Source organism: Caretta caretta, chromosome 10 (genome assembly GCF_965140235.1).
Source record: "Caretta caretta isolate rCarCar2 chromosome 10, rCarCar1.hap1, whole genome shotgun sequence".
Classification (NCBI taxonomy): Eukaryota; Metazoa; Chordata; order Testudines; family Cheloniidae; genus Caretta; species Caretta caretta.
In genome coordinates this window covers 59,263,569-59,283,287 of record NC_134215.1, presented here as the reverse complement: position 1 = coordinate 59,283,287, position 19,719 = coordinate 59,263,569, and the positions used below count along the sequence as shown (strand labels likewise).

Below are 19,719 nucleotides of genomic sequence, written 5' to 3'. Positions count from 1 at the left end.
GCTTTGATGAAAAAGGTTGGAAGGGTTTTGGTTGAAAAATCATTAATGGCTGTGATAATCTAATGCTATAGGGGTGTTTTGTGGTATTAAATATACTTTATTCTTTAAAGGAAGAAAATTGTTTTTAAATGAATCTGCATTTAAAAATCCACGTGGAGTGAAAAATCCCCAGTGAAGTGAAGGAAGGATTTTTCCCCCCCTGTTCACAATAAACAAGAGGGAAGGGGAGAGAAGCTCTACTGCCTTGCGGGGTACATCTCTTTGTTGTGTAAATGGATGTTGGGCTTTTCTTTGGCAGTACTTAACACACGGGTGCAGGTGCAGTTGGATGAGTCATAACTCAAAGCCATATAGGCTGAATAGAATGCACTGCACAGGCAACAGTAATACAGTAGGAGCAAAAAGGGTCTGATCTTTTTATTTTATTTTATTTTATTTTTGTATTAACTCTGAAGCATAGATGGTGTCTTCTAGTCACCCCCCCTTTCCTTCACTTCCCACCTTCACTGTGACATACAAAAACCTGAATCTGAAACCCCATTTTAACCATACTTCCAAATGGAACTGAGATAGTTTAGACAGCCTGGGGCAGCTGTGCTCTGAACCTGCAGCCTACCTGGAAGCCAGGATTGCAGCTGCAGGCACTCTTAAAAGCTTTTGCTTGCATAAGCACTTGGACCCCACTAGAGGCTGAATAGCTGCTTGATAAACAAAATGAACACAGTGCCTCAAATCATTATTCCCGAGGCCAGGAATATATTTTTTTCGGCAGCAGCTAAAAATAGTGTGGCAATTTACATTTTAACAGTTGTGTGTTATGCAGGGGTGCCTTTCCAGTTAACAGATGATTTCTTCTAGATTAACAAAAATATATTAAAAATGACAGAGTCGCTAAAACATGTAACAGTGCAATTTTTGTTTAATTGATTGCTATAATTCTGGGAGAGTCATAAAAGTTAAATTACGTATTAATATTTAGTTGCATTGGCCAGGTAAAGAGATCATATTGGTGAATGAAAAATTCATCTCATTTCTGTTACCCAACACTAATGTTAAGAAGCAGTATGTTTTTAATGTTTCTTATTTAATTTTTTGTCTTCTAAATGAAGACACAGGATAGCAAAAGGCTGATTTTATTAAACACTGAACAAATCTCAGTGATGGAGAGAGAAAGCAGATACTGTGAGTCATCAGTATGCTGGTGATATATTTTGTAAAGTCATTGTTTCTATGTATTTTAATGGCTAGGGTCCTGATTGTAACCTCTAAGCAAGATGATGCCAAATTCAAACAAAATTCTGATTTTTTTAATGTAAAATGCATTGTCTTTGGTAGAAGATTGAACAAAATTAAATTTTACTGACTGTTACCGAAATTTGTGACTTCTTGAAATTCTGAGGTGAGAATTAAGGAAAAGGAACACAAGCATAATTATTTGGAATGTGCTATGCTAACAAGTCAGATTGTATTGTGGCGAAAGTAAAAAGTGAATCAGCATATTTAATTTCTGTGCTGCAGATGTTCTACTCAGTAAATGAAAATCATCATTAGATGGAAAATAACAAAGGAGGGGAAAGAGGCTTTAATTATTACTTAAAATATTTTACAAGCCATAGGAAGACATTTCTAATTGAGTTTCTAAAAGATAGATTCCCTTAATATTTATAATGAATTTAATGTAAACATAGATGATGCTTCTTAGTACTTTAACTTCCTAGGTAATCTTCATTTAATTGGAAAACTAATGTTGCTCTTTTAGAAAGATAAGGATTTTTAAATAAATAATCTTCCTATGGTTTGAGATGTTTTGCAAAACTGTTTGTTTTGAGATGAATTTTTCCACTTGTTCTTGATTGTGTCATAATAGTGAAAAACAAACTAGCTAGAAAATTACTAGATCTGGATGAACACCTCCAACATTTTGGTGAGTGACAAATGAAATTTATATCAGAATGAATCTAGCTTTGCTTGCATCCCTTTTGTGTTCGCTTTCTGAAGACAAAGTATCTGAGTTTTATTTGCAAGAATGTTTGCAGAAAGTGAATTTTAAGCTTTCATGACATAGAACAACACTGGAAATAGTATATTTTATATGGGTGGGACTTAGCTTGACACAGCAGGGAGACAAGGGTTCCCAAAGCACACAGAGAGTGCTTGTGTACAGGCAGTTAGATCCGACTATGTGCTTTAAATCTAGGTCCATCCATGCATATTGTGCAAAGAGGGCAAGGAAAAAAAACCTTAAACCTATCCAGTAAATCTTTACAGTAGCCTACTTTTCAAGAGTGTTGCCTCGCACAAGGCCTGTGTCACCTCGAAAGATGTATGTTTACACTATGATACAGTTTCTGCTTATCAGCTATTACCTTTCTCATAGAGATTCAAAAACACCAGCCTTTTCTCCGAGTCTTCCTTCTAATCTTATGTACTCTGGTCAGCATATTCCTAAGTCTTCAGACAGTACTTTAAAATTCTTACATAAAGTTTAAAATTCCACTTAACAGGAAATTATCAATGAATATATATTCTACCAGCAAAGTCCTGTTTCTAGGTTCAAGTGCAGTTTAGAATCATGTTCAGGATAAAATAATTCATAGACTGATTATGGGAGTCTTGACATGTCACCAGCTATAGGATGTATGCCACTTACATGTGCCAACTTATCATTTATTGTACAAATTCCTCCATTAAGAACAGCTATAGTGGAGCAGTGACATAGCAAGAATAAGGAAAATGACCTAATTTGTTTCAAGTGGGTGGGGTGGGAAAGAGAGACAAATAAGCAGAAAGGAGATACCACAAACATCCTGTCCAGCACCCATGGTAGTCATTGTGAGTCTTTACATTGACTTTGAGTGTTGGGTTGGATGCATAGAAGAGAAATGGAAAAGATGCCTCATGTTTTCTCTCAAAAGAATGGCGCTTCACCTCCCCAATTCTGTAGGTATAAAGCTGGGGTGGTGCTCCATAAGGGCAATAGACAGGAAACTGGCCTGAAGGAAGGTAACAGCTCATTGGGTGTCTTCCCCCATGAAAGCAACTTGGTTTTACCTGTTTTGAGATGAAAATGTATAGGACTTTGAGTTCATCCATAGTTTCAGATAAATTTCCAAACTTCTGTCTGCTTATCTGAACTCCAGAGTTTGAGGCTCTGATAATTGATATTAAAAATAAAGTAAAATTCGCCGTGGTGAGTGAATGTAGCAGCCTTCTAGCAGATGGGGAGTATAGGTGTGTCCTAGCTTTTTAGAGAATTGTCCTTGATGCCAGAAAACTCTGAAGTACACCCACATCTTGAATACTGCGTGAAGATGTGGTCGCCCCATCTCAAAAAAAGATATATTGGAACTGGAAAAGGTTCAGAAATGGGCAACAAAAATGATGAGAAGTAAGGAATGGCTTCCATATGAGGAGAGATTAATAAGACTGGGACTTTTCAGCTTGTAAAATATTCGACTGAGGAGGGATAAAATAAAACTCTATAAAATCATGACTGGTGTGAAGAAAGTAAACAAGGAAATGTGATTTATTCCTTCTCATAACACAAGAAGTAGTGGTCACCAAATAAAATTAATAGGCAGCAGGTTTAAAACAAACAAAAGGAAGTATTTTTTTCGCACAACGTACAGTCAACCTGTGGAACTCCTTGCCAGAGGAGTGAAGGCCAAGACTATAATAGGGTTAAAAAAAAAAACCTAGGTAAGTTCATGGAGGATAGGTGCATCAATGGCTATTAGCCAGGATGGGCAGGGATGGTGTCCCTATGCTCTGTTGGATCACTTGATGATTACCTGTTCTGTTAATTCCCTCTGGGGCACCTGGCATTGGCCATTGTCAGAAGACAGGATACTGGGCTAGATGGACCTTTGGTCTGACCCAGTATGGCCGTTCTTATGTTGAGGTGGTTCTGAAATCGATAGGTGATGTGGCCAGGTCTAATGCAAAATTCCCTGACTGGCAAACTGAGAGCATCCCGTTGACTAATTCCAATAAATTGTGTGGGTAGAATACATAGAACTCATGATTACTTATTGGGTAACCTCCATCCCCTGTCCTTCCACACTCCCATCACCACTTTTCATGTTATGCCTTGTTTGTTATGTCTGAATCAAAGTGTAAGCTCCTCAGGATAGGAACTTGCCTTTTGTTTGTTTGTAAAGTAGTAAATAAATAGTAAATATTTAAAGTGTCCAGGCCACAAAATTCTGTAACATACCAAAGAAATGTTAATCTTGAGACCCTACTCTTCTTAAGTAGTAACTGTTTCCATCTCCAAGCAGTCCCTCCCTTTTTTCTGTGTGATGGACCTCATTAGGCCTTTTATTATTTCACCATCTCCAGGCTAGATTATTGTAATTCATTTCTACTTGAGCCTCCCTTGAAATTGATCTGGAAGCAGTAGTAGTCAGTCACATGTGAGTTCCTGTCTGCTCCTTGATTATGGAAGTGGAGGAAGCAGAGATGTCCAGCTGTCAGTAAGTAGCAAACTGGTTTGTTGCAAGGTCTCGCTGACAGTCTGTAAAGCACTCACTGATCTAAGCCGAGGGTACTTGAGTGATCATCTCTCAACAATGTCCTTCCACAAAGTTGAAATCAGATGAGTTATCCAGGCTGTCTGTCCTGATCCTCTGACTGCACTGGGCCAAAGTGGAGCTGGCTTCGATCAGGGATCACGTCTGTAGAATTCCCTTCCATGTTATATCTGCCAGAAGGTCTCCTTAGCGGTCTTCAGGACTTGCTGTAAGGGCCTTTTGTTGACATTAGCTAATCTGTTTAAGTTTTCACAGCATCCCAGATGCATGTGTTTAAGTGCTATTAAATTATAATTGAGATCTGAATAGAAAGGTCTTAAATTTATATGTATCTTTAAAATGTTAATAAAACCAAACATGATTAGACTGCAGCTTGTGTAACTTTACAGAGGTTATATGTTATTGCTGTAACTACCGCTTTACAGCAGACTATGTGCCAGTTCATCCCCATTATTGATGATGTTCTTTGTTACAACAACAAATGCGGGGAAGGAAAGCTTTTATAAGTAAAAGATTATTTCTTAGTTTGTCACTTGATAATGTTCACTGTGATTTTGGTGGGAAGGCTGTTTGAAAATCTTTGCAGTCTGCTAGAAGAGTAATAGGTGGTAATATCTATGACTTTTACCTAGTTCATGTTGTTAAATTGATTGGTTGCATGATCAATACAAATGCTAGACAGGCTGCTTTGGCTGTGATCTAACCATGTAATTATCAGAAATAGCCAGTAAAAAATGATTACTGTTGAAAAGAATTGCACTGAAATAAAAACTGTCTAAACCCCTGAATAAACTTCAGACCTAAGTTTTCTAGACTACAGATTCACTTGTCATCCTAAGACAAAGATGCAGATGTTGGTTCTAGTCTCTGAGTATAAATTTAAAATTGAATTAAAATGGCCTAACATTTTAGTACCATTGAGTTTCTTGTGATGTTGAGGTTTGGCACTTCAAGGCTATAAAGAAAACAGGTTGTACAATCATGGAGATGTAATCACAAGACTTCATGACATTAGCTGTGATAACTTGGGTAGCCTATTAAAAACAAAAATTCCTTAAGGGAGTACTAGCTAGATCCCTAGCTATAGATGACGAAAGGATTGTCATTTGCTTTTGACAAATCATCCAGACAGCTTCGTTTGCTGAAGAATTTTGCCAGGCAGTAAACCAGAGAACCAAAAAAAAAAAAAAAAAAAAGAGGGGAAATGTGCCTCTGAGCTTACATTTCTATACAGCTAGCTACCTGCACTTCGACATAAAATTTCCTAAAGCTTCTATGATGCTAATTTATTAAATAGATTAAAATCCTGTTTTTCTTATGGAGCAGGGTTTTGATTATAGAACCACCTACTGGAAAATTTTAAAACTGCATCAGTAGCTATGTTACTATATATCACTTTGGGGAATAAGTGAGAAATGCTAAACATATTGCACTTGAGCAACAAATAAAAAATAAAGCAAAATGATACTAGAGTTGGACCAGCAGAGGGACCCCTTATCTCCCTTTAATTTCTCAAATACATTTGCTTGGTCATACTAAGTTCATGATGGAGAGATGTGTAACTTACTTAATCTTTTACATCTTTCAGTAACAGAAGCATGGAATCACTTACTTTGGAAAGTTTTTAAAATCTCTTATTTAATTCACATCTGATTTTTATAATGTGCGTGCATTTATTTATCATGTTGTGGAGTGGTGATTGTTTGGCCCAATAGGAAGTACTGTTGTTTGGTAACACCCCTTACTCATTTGTCAAGGATAACAAACAAATTTATACATACATTTTGTCATAAATGAAATTGTGTGTAACTAAGTGCTTCTCATAGGGAGATATACCTGAGGACATTTCAAAGCCATCTATTAAACTGCTTGGGTTTTTTGTTTGTTTGTTATTACAAAATATCTAAAATCTTCAGCACACTTCTGAAGCTTTCCGAAGCTGGGAATAATGGTGCATATTGAATACCTTCCTTGCTTTTATATTTAATATAAATCCATAAGAAAGTATCACTAATAAGGAATATTTGTACAATACCTGAATGTGAGGAATTGATAAAGTTGCTGTTGTTCATTAGCTCTTACAATAATTCACCTAATGAGAAGCATCTTTATTTCTATTTAAATATATAAAATAACTCGCATGCTGCAAATGTATAGTACTTGAGAAGGAAAGCCATTCCCATCTGTTGTAACTCAATTTTCTGACTACATAATTTCTTATTTTTAAAATATTATTGTTTCCTGTTTTCACATGTAGCCATCATGGAATTGGTTTGGAAATCTGATATCAATGTATAGTATAAGGTTTACTTTCTGGAATGCTGTATACTGGTTTAATATGTAATCTTATTTTTATTTAATATCAGGTAATTTTTTTAATTTGTGGAAATATAGATATTAAAGTTAAAAACAACCATTTGAACTGGAAAACAGTAAAACTTTTACTACTAAACTTTGATATAGATTTGAAAGTACACTAGTGTAAATTAATTGGACCCCATTAACTTAATATTATGATTTTTGTATCAATTTTGTTTTTATTCTATTCTTGGCTGTTTCTTTTTTTAAAAGCACTATTGTGGAGTTGCAAGCTGCTGCATCTTTTCACTATAGAGTATCTGATAAATGGATAATTTCCCCTTGCGTAATAACGTGATGGCATGCTTTCAGGATTTTTTAATTTATTAGTTATTTAAATGTTTATATGAGTAGAGGTCTGTCTTCTAGACAATGCATACTTTTCTGTTTTTTCTCCTCTAGAAGTAGCTACATGCAATTCTCAGACAGTTTAAAGTTTGAATCTGTTTTAATTGCCTGCTGATGATATAATTTATAGGTATTCATCTCGCCAGGCTTGATCTAGTTAATCATCATAAACGTTTTGTTTAGAAATAAACACATTTGGAGTTTTTTTCATTGAGAATCTTAGAATTGGTTTCTGAATCCTTGGTTCAAAGATTTTGTGCACGAATATTGAAGAGCATTTTTCAACTAGCAAGTAGTACCAAAGGAGTAAGGAAAAAATAAGCTAATGGTATCCTACTCGAGGTTTCCTTTGTAAGCTGCTGTTTAAGTCCTTGGGAAAAACAGACTCTCCATCAGGAAGCTCATTATATTTTATCTGATATTTGGTTTTGGTGGTGGGGAAATAACTTTTATTGGCGGGGGGAAGAGTACACAATTCAATGTAAATGTTTTTAGTTCTTATAATATTAGAAATAATAAAACAAGCAATAAATATAACAACATTTTATTGTAAACATTGATATGATGTTTAAGTCATATTTATGAACAGTTTTGAATAGAGGATATGCTCTGTGGTATAGAGATGAGATCCTCTGCCTATCTTTGGTATATTATAAAGGGTAATTTCCAATGATCTCTATGATGTCAACTTAGTGGTAGTTTTAAACCCGTTAAAAAGGTGGGTGACTCTTTCTTGCGGTGTGTGTTTTGTTGTGTCTTTGAATTGGACAAAGATAAGAAAATAGACTAAATTCTACGTTTGACAAAACAGCTGGACTTTAAAGAGCAAGTATCATTAAATATCAGACTGAAAATGAATGAATCTTTGAGAACATTCTTAAACAGGTAGTTTAGTTTATTATTAGGTCAGCATTTCACTCTGCGTCAGAGATCATAATCTCTTTATATACTCACAGAAACACACAGGTTATTGTTTTTGATACCGTGCAGAGTCGTGAATGGAAACCGTTCAGGCTACAAAAGTGCATGTCCATTCAGTGCTCCTCTGCTGACGGCATGTCTGTCTGAAATCAAGTTTAAAAAATTGGCCCTGTCTCCAGCTGACTAGTTCTGTCAGACTGAGTCATAAGATTAACCCTTGATTTGTCATTATGGAAAAATAGAATAAATAACTGTATTGACTGTAATAACTGTGTCACTGATCCAGATATGATCCATTTCACCGTAATATGCTTTTCTTAAGGGGGGAAAAAATCAGTGCAGCTGCAGCTCAGAATAAATGTGAAATAAAAAATAAAACACAGACATACACAAAGAGAACTTTTTTTGGACGTTGGAGTAGTTACTGTTTGAACTTTCTATAGGTATATCCAGTGCTGTTTGCTGCAATTATGCAAAATATAATTGCAACACCAGGATACAATTGTGCAGTTTGCCAAATTATAAAATATATCAGTTTGTCATCATCTCTAGGCAATGTAAACTGTGAGATTAAAGAAAACTCATAACAAGCTGATATGCTTGAAAGCAGAATAATTTGATCCCAAAATATGATACATTGGGTGACAATGTATTGGGGAAATAGTATTTTGGTGCTATAGGCATATACCATGGTGATAATTTTCAGTGCAGTGCATATAGGTGTACCTGTGCTGCTCCAGTAAAATAGCTAATTCCCCACACAGTATGATGAAATTGTTACTTCTTTGGTTTGTCAGAGGTAAATCCTTCTAGTCAGAGCGATATTGTTGGAGTATTTGTCTTTATTCTATCTTTGCCCAGAGGCAGCATTTTGAATGAGACCTACTCTTTTGTGCTGTTTTTGACACTAGCTTACCTGTGTGTTGATGAGCCTCAGCAATTTACTTGTTTAAACAGATGTTACTCAAGTTAGCAAACAATACCAATTAATATTGCCTTCACGCTTTTAACGTCTACAATTTTTATGTGCAAGTTTGGAAGATGAGCTGCAAGAAAGATGAAACACGTATGCCATTAAGTAAAATACTGAGTTTTAATTCCCCGAAGTGTTTCAACAATAATCAAATCATTGCATGCACACACCCAGTAGTTGATTTTACAAGATACACATTAATGTCCATCCTTGTTTTGGAGAACTGAATCTAACCACTGCTAAAACATTTTTAAACACTATAAAAGTTTATGTGCTGGAACTATTTGATTAAAAAAGAAAATGCTTTTATTCTGCCTCTTTCTTCCAAAATAAAATTGGACTTCTGTTCTATAGCTTTTTTGGTGTGTTTCCTGAATATAAAAAGATACATTGTTCTAAATAATTCATTTTAATCCTGGAGTACTATATACTTAGGGAAGCAGTATGTCTAAGAGATCTAAAGATCTTTTAGCATATCACGTCTACAGAAGCCTAAACATAGTGAGGAGGTTTAAGGAACGGCATTGTTAATTGTAAATCAAAGCTTCTTACAGAGTTCTCTGGGGACTGAAATGGGGCTTTGTGATCCCTGGGGGAAGGAGGAAGTTGCGAGTCACTCTGCAGGCTTGGCATTTTAATAGTCTCATGTACAGTGATGTTCTTTTTTGCAGCTGCTGCTTAGTCTTTTGCATTGGTGAAGAGTTTGGTTCAAATTTGGTTCATTAGCTTTTAAATTGCTGCATTTTCTACCTTTTTTCCCCTCTGTGTATGTATGTATTAAAGTAACAATCTGACCAACATATCAAGCTAAACAGTAAAAATGCACATGCTTTGATTCATTTGCATTTCAGGATATCTCTGAACCTCCTAATTTAAAACTGGAATAATCACAGTAGTTTAACTATCATGCTTCTATCGTTTTGCTAGTGCATGTCACTGACTAAACTTTTGTATCTAATCTGCATATATTGCAGTACTTATTTACTAAGATGATGGACACTGTACAAAAACCTAATGGAAGTCTCACATGATCAAAGTATTTCAGCTTATTGGGATGTTTTCTTTGCTAAATTTAATTCTGTGGTTAGATGACTTCCCCACCATCAAAGGTGCTTGTCAAAGGTATCCTAATTTCTGCAGTTTGCTTTCTTTCCCTACACATGGCTGAATTGAATGTTACCCCTTCTTTTCTTAGTCTGCTGTATGTTCTCTGTTCTGGACAGAAGGGAAGGCAGGGCAGACTCACAGTTTTGGCAAAGAGAGTGGGAAAGAGATTTTCTGCTGTAATTTTTTTCTTCCTTCGACTTTTTTTTTTTTAAGAGGCTCACTGGACCCTGCACATTCTTTAACAGCCAATTGTACTCATCTGTAGAATATAAACATATTTATGTACAAACATTTGGATTAGGAGTTTCCTGATGTACTGAGTAACATACAAAAAGGGATTTGCTTTTCATATTACTCCCTCTTCCCTTCCCCCCAGTGGTAACTTCATTCTTTGCATATTGGCTTTCATATTATATGTTTAATTCATCAAGCAAACTGAGGGAATTTCATATTCTTCACAAAGTTTAGAGAAGAATAGACTATAAATGTGTGTGTATTGAGGGATTCTGTGTAATATGTGTTCAATATATTGTGCAATACATTTTTGTCAGATTAACACTAAAATTGTATGTTTCTGCCAATTCTCTTGTCCGTGTGTGTGTGTATATGTGTACATGTATGAGAGAGGGGAAAAATGTTCTTTTCACAAAAATGTATTTTATAGCCTAAAATGTTTAAAATGTGGCCAAACTTACTCATAGTTTTTCATGCTATGTAATTTACATTTTGGATTTTGTAATTACCTTTATATAGTTGTCTGTTTGAAGCATATGTAATATATTTAACTGAATATGACATACTGTATTTTCTTTTGTTTGGCAGCCATAGAGTATTTGTTTAAGAGGATATACTTTTTCCCCAGTTAGAAACAACCCGTGGCCTAGTAGAGATACTTAATTAATTGGGACATAATACTTTTTGGCCCAGGAAGTGATTAAGTAGAAGGCTTAACTGTCTAGTCCTTCTTGTTACATATGATTCAGTGTTTCCAGTTCATGATTGCTCTGTGATGTGTTTGTCAAAGTTGGAAGCAACTTTAGACAGAGCCAGCTGGTAGTGTCACTGGAGGTGCATCAAGCTATGACTCTATGTACTGCCACAAGTGCTCTAATTGAATTAAAACAAAAAACAGAAGATTAACTAGAATTTTTCCATTTGTTATTCCTTTGTAGTATTTTATTTGTATGTAATAATTTCTCAGTGTATTGGTAGCTACAAACCTGTGCATTTTAACTGTTGTAAATGAATTGTTTTTGCAAGGGTTTTGCTGGTTGGAATTATGACTAAAAACGGGGAGTTGATAGAATTTTATAGAGATTACAGTGTATGTCTCTCTCTCACACCCCCTCTTCCTCATGTGAGATGGTTCAGTCCTGTTTTGCATAAGTTCCTTTTGAGTAGATCCATGTGTGTACACATAGTACTGAAGAATTACTCTGTTTGATCGGGTGGATGGATGTCTTGGAGAGAAGCAGTGCACTTTAACTGCAGACTGTCATTTTTAGAATCAATATGTATTGTGCATACCCTGTACCTGGAATGGGCAGCAATTCTTTGATGTATTACTACAATGGGAAAACGGTAAGGGTGCTTTCCTTTGTTCATATAGTTTCAAAGTGGCTGACATAGCTGAATAGGCACTTACTGAAACCTGTGTGTTTTTAGATTAGTCTAACAAAGTACATTTAGATTGCTGATGTAATTCACTTGCATATTTTAGAAGACTTGTAAGACTGGCATTGTGTGATAAGATACAGTTAAGTTCATTGTTTGTAATTTTTAAAACATTAACCTAACATTGAACTGCATAATATTTCTAATGTATTTTCTTTTTAAAAGACCATCTGTGAGCTCCTTGTTTGCAAATGGTGTGTGGTGGTGGTGGGGGATTCTGATAGTTAAAAAAACAACATTTAGGTTTATTGGCTGCTTTGTACAACAGGGAGAAAAGATGAAAGAATTTGTGGTTATTTATAAAAATAACAAGTATGAATCTCTGGAAATGATTAGGGAAGCAGTCAGCCAGTAAGGCTTGCGTTTCCTGTTTGGAGTTTGAGGTTCAGAGACTAACTTTACTGTTATACCATCTGCTTCCAATCAAACTAGCATTTTGACCCTATACAGGAAAGTTAGTCTGATTCACAAACTTGAATCGCTATTTACAGTAAAACATTTTCAGTAGACTTTGTACCTAATAGTGCAGTAGAGCGGTTTTAATCCATGTTCTTCCTGAAGATTACAAAATACTACATTTTTGCTTATACTTGATAGACTTCTGTTTTAGTGACCGGCTTCATAGTTTTGGATTCTGGTCATTGTACTGATTTTGTGCCATGCTGCCGAGAATGGTGGCATTTGAATCAAGTAGTACATCTCAAATTGTAAGCAAGCATTAAGCTCTTGTTTAAGATTTGATTTTTCCAAAATCATTTTAAGTAAAATGAAAAAATGTTATTGGAACTATTGCAGATTACAAAATAAAATGGACATTCACCAGCTTTTGAAAAAATTAAAACTGAATCTTTGAATTCCTCTATATTTTAATTTATGTATTAAATGATATATTTTATTTCATAATTGATATTAATTTAAAATGTTAAAATATCGTATGGCAGAATACAAAACACAAATCTGGTTTATGTGTCATGGAGTCTTTTATACAGTGTTTGCACAATCATTTTGTTTAAGCATTTTTATGTTCATATTACTTGTATCTGATTTTGTCTTGTCCCTGGTCTTTAAAGGAATGTATGTAGATCAGTAATATAGATCGGTTTCATTTTTATTTCTTGTCCCATAAGCTTGTGTGAGTTTTGCCTTTATTTAGTAGTAAACTTTTTGCCAAGGTTTTCTGATTAACGATGATCAAACTAACGATCTTTAAACTCCTTAAAAACTAGGTGTCTGAGCTTCTTGGAAGAGAGAAAAGATATTGGGAAGAGAGTGGGGAAATAAGTGAAACTGCATGATCTGTTTCTTTTCCTTTCATATCAATACCAGCTGTCTTTCAAATGTGAAATGATTTTTCTTTCATGTCCGCTCCTAAGTTAAAACAGTCTTTTTGAAGTTTTATGTGAAGATCTATATTAGACTTAAGGAAAATTAACTATACAATACCCCTGAAGCAAAAGGAGTATGATTTTGAACGGAGTTCTGATTTTTATTCTTTCTTGAGCACAGATCACCTTATTACAACATTTCTCTTTGTTCTGTAGCAGGAAAAAAGCTTTGATCTTATTAAGCATTTCCAGGCTTATAGTAGATGGAAGTCCTGGTGCTGTAGGGGAGGATGGCCTGAAAATTGATAGCATGTGTCTGTTATAGGTCAGAGGTGACCTTTATGATCTTGCAGAGTTAGTAAATAGATGACAAATCATATGACAATCCCATATCATGTTGCCTTAAGTTTGGATTGTGATTTTTTTTTAAACTTTTTAGCAGCTTTCAATATTTTATCCCCCCAAATAGTTCTATAAATTAGAATAAAGAATGTAATTACTATTTCATTCAAATATATGTAATCAGAGTGTGTGTTGGGTTGGGGTTTGTTTTTTTTGTTTGTTTTTTCATGTTTTGCTTTCCATTAATGCTTTTACCCTTCAAATGAAAGAGATTTTAATTTGATATTCAGGATTGTGTGTGAACTTCTCCACATTTAGAGAAGACTATATACCTCAAGACCACAGTTCATATTGAAGTGCTACTACTTTAATTTGTATCATTTGATCACTTAGCAGATAATGGCATCTGGCTCATGTTTTGAGATTTTATTTGAATAGTGATTTTGACTTTAGATAGCATACTTTCTGCTATCAACTAAACTGTATGAAATGCTGATTTGTATGCAAAAAATGCAAGTAGTAAATGACATGCAGAAACCAGTATTACATTTTCATCTGTAAATTATATTTTTGAAAGATATTTTTAACCTTAAAATGGGAAAAGAGTTAGCAAAGTAAATAATACATAGGCAAAATAAGATTAAACTGAAAAAGATGCTTCTAAATACTGTTCGGTAATACAGAGTGGGTTATCATAAGAGGTTTGAGACACATTTACATGGAAGTAGAGTAAAAATTTACAAATTAAATGTGATTTTTCGTGCTGTCTGAAGGGATTAATTTGGTGATTTAACGTATATTACAGAAGAGAAGTATGTAGGGAAAATTATAATTTTAGTATAAATCCTCTACTAAGCAATAAAACACTACTGATATGTGTATTATATAATATGAAACAAGAAATATTTTGAATAGTGTGTCCCCTAAATTAAAAACTAAGCAGATGAACTTATTCTCTGTGTTGGAGGACTGCATTAGCTATTTATACTAAACTAGAAACCTGCATGTTTTTTTACTTTTTTCTGCACTTGTTGATATCCAGAAATGATTTTCTTAGTGTCGGGGAAGAACATCCAACTATACATTGGGGGCTGGGAGGAAGGAAGGTTGAATTAAGTCAAAAAGAGTGTTCTTTCAAATTGAGAAAAAGCGTGATTAAATATTAAGCCATTTTGTCTATTGAGTTCCACCTCTCCTTTCATTTCTGCTAGGTGCTAACTTCATATCCTTTGGACGGAAAAAATCAGATCTTTGAGGCAAAATTAATGGCATGTACTGACAGGCTTTTTTAATGGCTACAGGTAGTTACTTTCTACCTCTTTTTTGTTTTCTTTTCTTTTTTTAAAGGGAACCTATTTTATTGGTGCTTCTTTGTTCATGCCCTGTAAAGTAGAAAAGGGAACCAATCGAGGTCTAAAAAATATAGTTTTTGTTTGTGTTTCTATTGAGATAAAACAAATAAATGTTCCTAGCTTTTTCCGGAATGACACCTGAAAATTAAAAACGTGTATGATGTTATTTATATGAACTTTTTTTTTTTTTAACTATCTTAGGTAGTCAAATAAGCAGTGAGTGAGAACTGTTTTAAAAGCTTGGCAGAATAGAGAATAATATGTCAATTTTACTGCATATCAAACAATATCAAATCACTTGAAGAAACATTTTTGCTTAATTTTACAAGTTTATTTTGTACAGCTTTTAATGCCACTATTGAAGATGACATAATTTAGTTGCATGTTGTTATAATCCAGGTACTGTTCACAGTATGAATGAAGTTGGTACCTCAGTCACATGAGGTTATGTTTAGTTACTAAGTATGTAAGTAGTTACTCTTATGTTTTCCTCAGTGTAGGGCAAAATTTCATAGAGAGGGATTTGTTATGAAGGAGTTTCAGCTTCTGCCATACCAAGTTGTTACAATGTTGATAAACAGAGAAGGAAAGAACAAACATAAATTATGATGTATGTTTCTGAAGATCATTCATGTTTTCCACATTTTCAGTGGAAAATTATAACTAATTCCTGAGTGAGATGAACTAGTTCCTCAGTAAAGTTATTTTCTCCATTTTTCCAAAAGGTGTATAAAATACTATCTAGAAATACATGGCGTGGTGGGGGGGTTTGCTTGTTAGTGTTATTTCATAGCACATTGAATTAGAATATCAAGATAGCACATATCGCTATAAGTGTTAAAATTTTGCAGATTACTTCTGATGAAATATATCAATCCAGTTTTATTTTCCTAAGGTACCTTCTAAAAGGAATAACATGTAAAGTCTGTTTTTACATAAATGTAGACATATTCGGTTTGCAGAGTTTACACCAACCAAGTGTTGTTAATGTTAATGTTTTCTGCTTTCCAGAGGGATTTTGATTCAGGTTTTATTAATATTGGACCAGTTAGTACACAGAGAGAAAAGTTCAATTAAATCTACCCTATACCATATGCTGCCCATAGCAGCTCAGACAAGGTCAAAGCTAACATTTGTAAGTCAGGACAAACATAGGATCATGTAGGAAATCTCTAGGGGTAGACTGCTTTGAGCATTGAATAAAGTGAGCTTGTAGCATTGGTCAACTTTATTTTTTTTCCCCTCCAAAGTAGTATTATGGGTCTCAATGTGATAGCCCAGGAGAGTTTTTTCTGCTCAAGTCCAGTGGACAGAACTGCCAATCTATTGAGGAGCAGTCCCCTGCTAGGAGGGTGTGTTGTCTACAACATGCTTTACTGATGCTTCAGTGTGAAGGTTTTGTCCATTTCTATGGGCAAATGAAAGTAGCTAGGGAGGGGATCAGGTGCTATATTGGATGGATCTATATTTCTCAAAATTGTGGGCACCAAACAGTGACATACACTCATTTGTTCAGTGTATTTGCTTTGATAAACACACTTGTGTTGAAGACAGCCTGTAGAAACACATTAGTCTATGCCTATGAGTTGTAGAAACTGAGATTACCAGTGAGATAAGAGCAGTGAACTTAAAAGCAAAAGAAAATGTATCGGTACTCCTCTAGTTTTAATGTGGTCTGTATTAATAGTATGTAGGAGTTTATATCATAGCCATAAAGGTGTTCTGAAATTTGACAAACAAGTACTGGAAATGAGTTGATCAGTTTCAGGCTTCCTTTTAATTCCTTGAATAAAAACACTGGAATTTTTGTAGACTAAATTGTACATATCATTCGTCAAAAATGTGGTCTGATCTTTTTTTAGGAAGTGGAGGAAACTTGTTTAGGAAATTATTTCCAAAGGAATCTTCAAATATGTTGTGTATTTACTTCTGCTCCCACTTTTTCATTTCCTTTTACCCTCTCCATCTCAGATTTGAATAGGCCAGTTAGTGGAGTTCATAAGGTGTAGATGTGGGTATCCATTTTTACTGCCCTAGGATAGAAATTTGTATGTACCGCCTTGATAAATGTCAGTTTTTGTGACCTCTGAAACTTTCTGAATAGCAGGGTGTAAAGAATAATATAAGTTATAATTTCACATACAGCATGCATGTTGGGAGATTTGGTCCTGATTTAGTGGAGGCATCTTTAAAAATAGGTTTTGATATTTTGCTTCACTGGCATGTTTCATCTGTTTACATCTACATTTAGTATGGATCATGAAAATATAAGAATACCAAACCCATTAATAGGAAGGAAATTTGTTGAAAAGTATGCAAATGAGATATTTTTGGTGCTTTAATTGATGTTTATAGAGTGAAGATTTAATTTTAGTAACAAAGCAAAATCAGTAATTCAGACCTTTTAAGATAAAGTAATACCTTTATGTTTGGAAATTTTTAAATTAGTAAATAGAAGGACATGGCATATAATCTCCTGATACTTTATAGATTTATTACACTTTTAAAATGATCTTTTATAATAGTATCAATTTAATATGTTAAGAATAACTGCACATTTGAAAGCAGATGCTGCTTAAACCTGACTCAGTAGGAACAGTCCATGCTGGTCTGAGCTGCCCAAGCTCTGAAAGGCCAAGCAGGGTGGCTCTGCAGCAGTACAGCCTATTGAGGGAAGACATCAACAACCTGAAGAGAGCTTAAAAAAACCCCAGAATCACTCAGCCATTCATACTGGAGATATGTGGAACAGCTCAGGGTGGAGGAAGGAGCGGGAAGTGGAGCTCTTGACCTGTGCTCTAAAACTCCCTTGTCCTGCTTCCTTCCTGCTGAGTCCACACAGCCTGCAGGAATTATTACACCCCTAGGGTTGAAGTGTAGAGTCTGCGTACAGCTTTGAGAGAGACAAGACCTCTACTATATGGACCATTTAAAAATTGAATCTGGAATGGGTGTTTTGGAAGAGCTCTCTCACCCCTCATTAGTTTCATATGGGTGCTTTCTCTGAAGTTCCCTCGTGCTCCTGCCTCCGATTCAATCACTTAGGGGAATTTGGGGAAATCTTTAGCAGGATGGATTTTCTTCTACCTGCTTGACCAAGTTGTCTGCCAAGGAGATTTTTTGGGCTGGATGTTCTTTTAGCACTATTCCCTGGCTTCCTGAAAATGTCAGCCAGGGAAGAACTATTTTGGTTCCTCCCAGATGTCATTCCCATCAAATGATAGCCCAAAGAGACAGTATTGGGCAGCCACGTCATACTTAAAACCTCATTACGCAGCTGCTGCAAAAGAGAGCACCTTCTAACCAGGGAGCAAATTCCATCACTGTGTGATGAGAGCCTTGCAGAGCTGCTATGGGCCAAGAGCCACATGCTGGATATGGGCCCTAAGCATTAAATATGTTTAAAAGGTTTGAGCTACATGATCGAATGCATCTTTTCCTAACTTGAAAGGGTATTTAAATATGTTTCCTTTATTGTCAACTTTTAATTAAAAGTTTGCATTTTGCTTCTTGTAGATGTAGTCTAATCTCAATAACTTTTTTTCCCCCTTTGCTTTTAAATTCAGTTTGTAATAACACAGAGTAAAACTTATGATTAGGTCATTAACCAGAAAAAAAAAATAACACTGGCATTTGTCTGCAGGTGATCAGATGACATAAGACGCCTGGTTTTAATTTGTGGGTAGGTCTGATTGTAACTAAAAGAGACTTGCTCTTTTTGTGGAATTGGCTGACTATTTCCCCACATCTGGAGTTAATGAAGTCTTTGAGACCACATCAGTTGTGTTTTGCCGCCAGAGCCCTTTGATCTGCAAAATCTAGACTGGCACAAGTGCAGCTTCATAACTTTGCAGCTATGTTTTTGCAAGCTATAGTTAGGATTCCAAAAACAAATAGAAACTATATAAACTTATGTGCCTGTGCTAGAACTTTCATGTAGCTATTTGAAAGGGCCTCTTTGACATTGGAATATTTCAGAACATTTTTATTGTGCTAATGTCCTGTACATGTGTAACCATAAATGATGCATTTGTTGGAGCTGAACTTTTTCATCTTAATTTCCCTTCTGAGGTGCTTGCTTGTTTAGACAGTTTTATAAAATGTCAAAATTATTAGAAGTGATTGAAATTTCAGTCTGTAGCCCACATTGCAACTCTTGTTGATAGCATTACTCTGGCAAAGTTGAAAAGATGTATAATATGTCATGGTGGATTTTTTCACATTAATCAGTGCACATCTCCATGTCAGTGCTGCATGTCATTGAGCTTTGTTTCCTCTGCTGTCCTGTGACAGTGATATATTATCCATCAGCTATAGCATATGCTGCATTATTTTGCACAACAGACAACTTGTAAATTACACCCAGTTCTGTCTAATATGTTTGTAGCTTTATGATTGTGAGCATTTAAAATTTGACAGTCTTGTCACTTTTGTTTGACTATGTATGAAGTGTGTGACTATATATGTATATACATTTATTATCTACCATAAATACATACATACTTTTAACACAGTTTATAACATGTTGTCAAGCTGTAGCTCCGATTTGGTCAGCACTTTCCGTTGTAAAAATTTCTTTATTTCCAGGAATTCAACATTTGGAAGTAACCAAAAATAAATAAATAAATAAATAAATAAAGGTATCAATTTGAACAAAAGCTCTCCTTGGAAACACTAACTTTGTTTCCAAAATAACAAAAACATACAAACAAAAATGTCCTCTTGAGTTTGATTGGAAAATCTAAATGCAAAAAACAGAGGGATGCTAAAAGTTGTGAAATGTTTCC

At 35.0% G+C, this 19,719-nt stretch overlaps 1 protein-coding gene across 13 annotated transcripts in view; it reads left to right on the top strand.

Moving 5' to 3' along the window:
• TCF12 (transcription factor 12) overlaps nucleotides 1–19,719 on the top strand; it is a 288,403-nt gene that overhangs the window by 227,071 nt on the left and 41,613 nt on the right. Inside the window, exon 1 of one of the 13 annotated variants that reach the window (XM_048865837.2) lies at nucleotides 11,637–11,820. The exons of 10 other annotated variants lie outside the window; for them this stretch is intronic. In XM_048865837.2, the coding sequence (XP_048721794.1) occupies nucleotides 11,752–11,820 (69 nt within the window). In that variant the 5' untranslated portion in view covers nucleotides 11,637–11,751. Of the gene's footprint in view, nucleotides 1–11,636; nucleotides 11,821–19,719 lie in introns of those variants that run through there. 2 more of the 13 variants (XM_075133055.1, XM_075133056.1) reach the window with 2 other exon arrangements.